Source organism: Mucor mucedo (assembly GCF_025094135.1).
Source record: "Mucor mucedo strain NRRL 3635 chromosome Unknown EV154scaffold_289, whole genome shotgun sequence".
Classification (NCBI taxonomy): domain Eukaryota; kingdom Fungi; phylum Mucoromycota; class Mucoromycetes; order Mucorales; family Mucoraceae; genus Mucor; species Mucor mucedo.
In genome coordinates this window covers 1-5905 of record NW_026252573.1, presented here as the reverse complement: position 1 = coordinate 5905, position 5905 = coordinate 1, and the positions used below count along the sequence as shown (strand labels likewise).

Here is a 5905-nt window from a genome sequence, read left to right as displayed (position 1 = left end):
ATTTTTTTTTTCTTTTCATAATAATACCATTCTCGTAAAATATTTTTCTTGACTGAGCATCTACAGTTGACAAATGTTATCTTGCTTTCTAACTAAAACTTGCCACAAAATAATACGATGAATTGTAAGTTTTAATATGATAATAAATAAGAAAAAAAAAACCGTGCATAAATAAAAAACAACGTGCATAAATAAAACAAATTTATGCATCTTCATCTGAATGTGAAAAATCAGCTTCGTCTTCTTCTTGATCGGATGTCGTCAAAACATTGGCTTGTTCGACTTGCCTTAACGATTCCAAAAGAGTGTTACGGTGAGATATAGCTAGTCTTTTAAGATCACGTAAAGCAGCAGTGGTCATCCTCGTAGGTTGTAATGTAGGAGCTGATGGATGAGCGGGTACTACATTATTGGGGAGAGGTGTAGGATTTTGAAGAGATATTTCAACATCATCTCTTCTACGTATTGTCGTTGCACTGATAAACCCAGCATATTCCAAATTACCAGCTTCAAAAGATTCTTCGATGTCACACTGGTCAATACACACATTGTGCAAAACACAACAAGCCAGAATTGTTTTTGCTATTCGCTTGATGTCAAGCATGTAAAGATGTTGCCATAAAAATCTCCATCTAGATGTCACGGCCCCAAATGCATGCTCAATTTTAATTCTTGAGCTAGAAAGAACAGCATTAAAATCCTTGTACTCTTGTAAAGAATTGTCGTTGGTTGAAAAGGGTGTGACCAAGTTTGGGAGAAGAGGGTAAGCTGAATCTACAAGGTGGTTTTACAATTGAGACATTTATCAGTGAAAACGTATTATATATGACTAACGTATACACACCTCCCAAAATGAAAGTATTTTCAGGACACCATCGAGCACCGTCTGTCAGCATTTTATGGTATAGAACACTGCTTGTAAAAACCCTGGCATCATGGTTTCGTCCTTTATATGTATTGGTTAAAGCTGTAGGCAAAAACAAAGACACTGAACGTCTATTCAAGACATACACTTACCGGAATGCCCTGTTTTTGCATACATAAATCTGCACCTTGCATCACACACAGCAGTTAAATTCATCGATGCGTTGTTCTTACGATCCACATGGGCATTTCCATTTACTGATGGCTTCTGGATGGTGACAAGCTTACCGTCAATACATCCGAGAATTCCTTTTAATCTCATGTTATTGGGTCCACCCAGTTCATAAAACTCTTCAGAATTTTCGAGAGCTCTTGCAGAATTACCGATGGGCCAAGAAATTACTTCGTTGCTCATATCTACCATGGCATTAATAAACCTTTCTGTGAAATTTCTATATGATCCTGCTGAAACACCCAAAGTAACCTCTGCAATGCGGTATCCAAAATGTGTATTCGCAAATCTCGACAAAACACAAGCAACCTGAATTTCTACACTATATCCTCCTTGTACAATTGATCCGGCATAATGAGAGGAGTTGCTTAAACGAGCGACCAACCATTGAAAAGTTTTTTTGTTGATTCGGTAATGCGCTCTATAACTTTTACGACTTTTAGGATCATCGTTTAAATTGGGATGTTTTACAGTCCAATATTGCTCGTAAGTGTCCATCCGGGCAGATCTTACAACTCGAGGGGACCGTTCCCCGCTCATAAAGATGGGGCTACAGTTGTAAATATAATAAAATAAGTCGTAGTTGATCAACGTTGACATCATCAAGTTAGATGTTCTTGCCCAAAGACAGCACAAGTCATAGATTAATGGCGCACCTGTGGTACTATTTTCCTCACAAAATAATATATCATCGATAACTTCATTTCCGTGGATAATCATGTCTTCAATCCAGATATCATCTTCCATATCTAAGTTGTCTTCGATTTCGTTCGTTTCCTCATCAATCAAATCCAAATCCAGGTCTTCGTTCACATCTATATCTTGAAATAAAACCATCCAAAGTTGCTCTTGCAAATTATCAAAACTGTTATAGTTGTCGATGTCCATGTTATAATGATATTTTATTGTAATTGTAAATAAAAGAGAACTTCGTGTACATTTATACACTCTGGGGTCTTTTTAGTATTTTTTAATTATTAAAAAATGTGACATCTTTTATTTTTAATAAAATTTATAAAAAATCCAAATATATCACAAAAAATGAATTTTGGTTCGCTCCTATATTTGGACAAAAAAAAAAAAAAAAATTCAACTTGAGAGGACCTAATGATTGTTTTGACTATGCAGTATATACCATATTTAGTAATTCGGACTGTTCTTTTTTTTTTTTTTTTTTTTTTTTTTGCGCGGCCAAGCGAAGCGCAGCTCGAAGCAACAGACATGTATGAGTATAATAAACACCTACTGAGCTGGGAGGGGCTGTAAGTCCCGACCAACACAGTACACAAAACATTGAATGAGAAAAATAATGATTCGCATTGAATGAGCTGGGAGGGGCTGTAAGTCCCGACCAACACAGTACCTAAAATGTTGAGTGAAAATAATAATGATTAGCATTGAATGAGCTGGGAGGTGCTGTAAGTCCAGACCAACACAGTACATGAAACATTGAGTGAAAAAAAATTGATAAGCATTGAGTGAGCTGGGAGGGGCTGTAAGTCCCGACCAACACAGTACATAAAACATTGAGTTAAATAATAATGTTAGCATTGAATGAGCTGGGAGGGGCTATAAGTACCGACCAGCACAGTACACAAACCATTGAGTGAAAAAATAATGATTAGCATTGAATGAGCCGGGAGGAGCTGTAATTCGCGAGCAGCAGAGTACATAAAACATTCCGTGAAAAAAAAATTGATTAGCATTGAGCGGGCTGGGAGGGGCTGTAAGTCCCAACCTACACAGTACATAAAACATTGAGTGAAAAAAATACTGTGCTTCCACTCTCAATTTACCGAATGTTTGAAAAGTCCGCTCACTTTTTTGAAAGAAATTGGCCAATTGTGTGAAGTTAAATTGCTCGAAAAAAAAATCATTTTGCCCGAATGTTTGAACTTAATTTGCCCACCTTTTCGAAAATAATTTGCCCACTTCTTAGAAATAAAATGGCCAAAGTAATGGTTAAATTTTTATAACAATTTTTTATTTAAACATTTGGGAAAAGTATTGATAGAATGCTGGATAAAATTTTGAATGTGTTCGATGGGAACATCGTGGCAGCCTTCAATTATTCTAATAGTAAGAGTCTCTAAACTGCTAAGTTTACCACGTTTAACCTTATCTTTTAACACTTTCCAAAACATCTCAATAGGATTTAGCTCAGGTAAATAAGGAGTTAAGTATAGGGGTACATAACCTCTTTCTTCAATCAAAGGGTCAACAAGGCTATGACTATGAATTGGGGCATTGTCCATAACAATGTGAAATCCTTTCATATTTGGAAATTCGTCCATGATATCCGAGGTGTCGCTTATAAACTGAAGGTAATGACCAGCAGTTGTACCTTTAGGTATTACTGATGCTGCATCACCAGGTACCTTACGCTTAGTGGCTCCTACCACTTTTCTTCTTTTTACGTTACCTGGATCCCTGATACTCAGATTTACAACCCCAAATGCTGATACCGCGCCGATTACGGTATGCTGTGCTAAATCACACATATAGATTGTACATATAATAAATTCATATCTCATCATCACTGATAAATGATAGCTAAATCATGATCAGGCATAAAAAAGGAATTCGCTAAAGCCGGTCACTATTTTAAAGTGTCACGGTATCGTAACACCAATGTCCAAAGTCAAAACATGTTATTGTTATTATTTCTCTATTGACTATGCGTAGCACTAATTTTCCAATATAGATATTGTTATTGATAGCATACTTATATTGTTAAGAGTAGTATCCTCAGCCTCCTCCATTCCATTTATGACAAATACTCTTTATTTTTCCTCTTCTTAAATCTTTAGTTAACTTTAACATCAATAAACTCTGACAAGAATTCTAATTGATCCTATTGTTTTTTTCTACCTTTTTTTTCTGCAAAACTATCCTTTTTAAGCCTACTTTTGCTACATATGCGAAACCCCTCTCGCAGAGGGTGACTCAATAACGGCCTCAATTCCTCGTTGTGACCAAGCTCTTGAACGGCGCATGTTTATGTCGAAACCCGATTCATCAAGGAAGACAAAATTTTTCATAAAATTCTTCCCTTTAGCAGGCCATTCCTCAACAAATTTAGCACGAGCCTCCAATGTTTTTTGCTATTTCTGGCTACAGGGTGACGGGTGGCTATTTTGATACTGAGGTTGCAATCCTCTTTCATAAACTCTGCAACTCTACTTTTCTTTATTTGCAGACCTTCAAAGCTTTTGATCAGATTTTCCACCACATCTTGGATGACAGCTGATGGGCTTTCGTCAAAAAAGTCCGTAAGGTAAGCTTTGTGTTGTTCATTTAGCTTACTTTCGGGTCTGTTTGACGTGCGATTCGTTTTTTTAAAGGGAATGTTCTTATCTGGATCTTGATTGTAAGCACGTTTCCACTTTCTTGCAGTCTCATAGTTGACGTTAGCGGCTTTGGCAGATTCAGACGGTTTCATGAGCTTTTCCTGATTGAAATAAAAATATCGCAATCGATCTTCATCTGTATAATAGTTGTAAACAGTTGGTCTTTCTACCCTTTTTGCTGCTTCTGACATGTCAATATCCTTAGGTTATTCATTATTAATAAAATCTAATTTAATCTAATTTTGTCCTATTTATAAACATTGAGTGGCGTCGGTGGCCCGCTGCAGGCGCGAGATCGCCCCCAGCATGAACGTAGGTTATTTTTACCGGAGCGAAGCGAAGGTCAAAAAATTACCGAAGTGGGCTGCGGCCGCGATCTGGTATATATAAAAATAAAGCGTGGCTCAGAGAGCTTGTACCACTCCTTCATCCTTCGCTTCAGCAACCTGTGTATTTACTCCAGTGCCAAAATTTTTGAAATATCCGAATAAAGGATTAAAATCCAACGACCCCAGAATCCTTCTATCAGATGAACAATCAGCCAAATTGGGCTACTGAACTCACCAATCTTTTTGTTTTTGTTTTTTTGATAAAAGAGTTGTGTTTGTGATCCTCTTCATTTTTCTTTACCAATTTTTAACTATCCAATTTTATTTAACAAAATGCCTTGCCAAAAGTACACTACCATTAACTTCGTCATACGGGATTCGGCAAGCACCAACGTTTTGATCAAGTTGTTTTCCGATTACGTTGTAAACGTGTTTGTTATTCGCTCACCTCAAGCAAAGCGGAACTTGAACAAAGCAACAGGGGATGCGTTTAATGCCAGTGACGCTATCAAAGGTAGAAGGGACTTTCCAGCGATGAATAACAAGTGGATTAGCCTCTGTGATACGTTCAGAACCAGACGAGACGATGTTAATTCTACTCGTAGTGCACCTCTTCAACACTGGGAGTTTCACAATCTGATGGAATAGGCAAAATCGAGAATGCAATAAAACTGTATTGGAGACTTTGTTGTCCGTAAAGTGTAGAAATGTCTGATTCCATAAGCATATTTATATCATCATCAAGTCCAAATAAAATTCATTGCGATTCAGCAACTACTGTAACAATTTGAGATAGGTTCATTTTGTTTTCTCTAGAAATAAAAAGTATATCGAAACAATAGAGTCCTTGAAAAATAATAACGGATAGGTTAGCATTTTGAGTGAACTTTATATTTTAATCGTTCAAAAAGGGTCATTAAAAAGCAAAGTCATGGATTTTCGAAAAAGCTTTCTTTTGGGAGTCTGAAGTAACCTTTCACAAAAAAAAAACAAAAAAAATAAAGAAGTCCTTAATCGGGATCTTTAAGAAAATAATTTTGTTGCTTGTGAGGGCCCTTAAAGCCCAAGTTTGCTGGCACACGCTTAATGAGTGTCAGTTTTTTGCTATGTAAATACTAAAAAAAACCTTT

The 5905-nt window shown here is 36.6% G+C and overlaps 1 protein-coding gene across 1 annotated transcript; it reads left to right on the top strand.

Annotated features, from left to right (window-relative positions):
* Positions 1-5108: 5108 nt before the first annotated feature.
* On the top strand, positions 5109-5423 carry EV154DRAFT_572294 (uncharacterized protein; the record flags this gene model as incomplete). Its single annotated transcript, XM_051606326.1, has 1 exon — positions 5109-5423. One exon carries the CDS (start codon positions 5109-5111, stop codon positions 5421-5423), a length of 315 nt encoding a protein of 104 aa, XP_051450130.1.
* Positions 5424-5905: the final 482 nt, after the last annotated feature.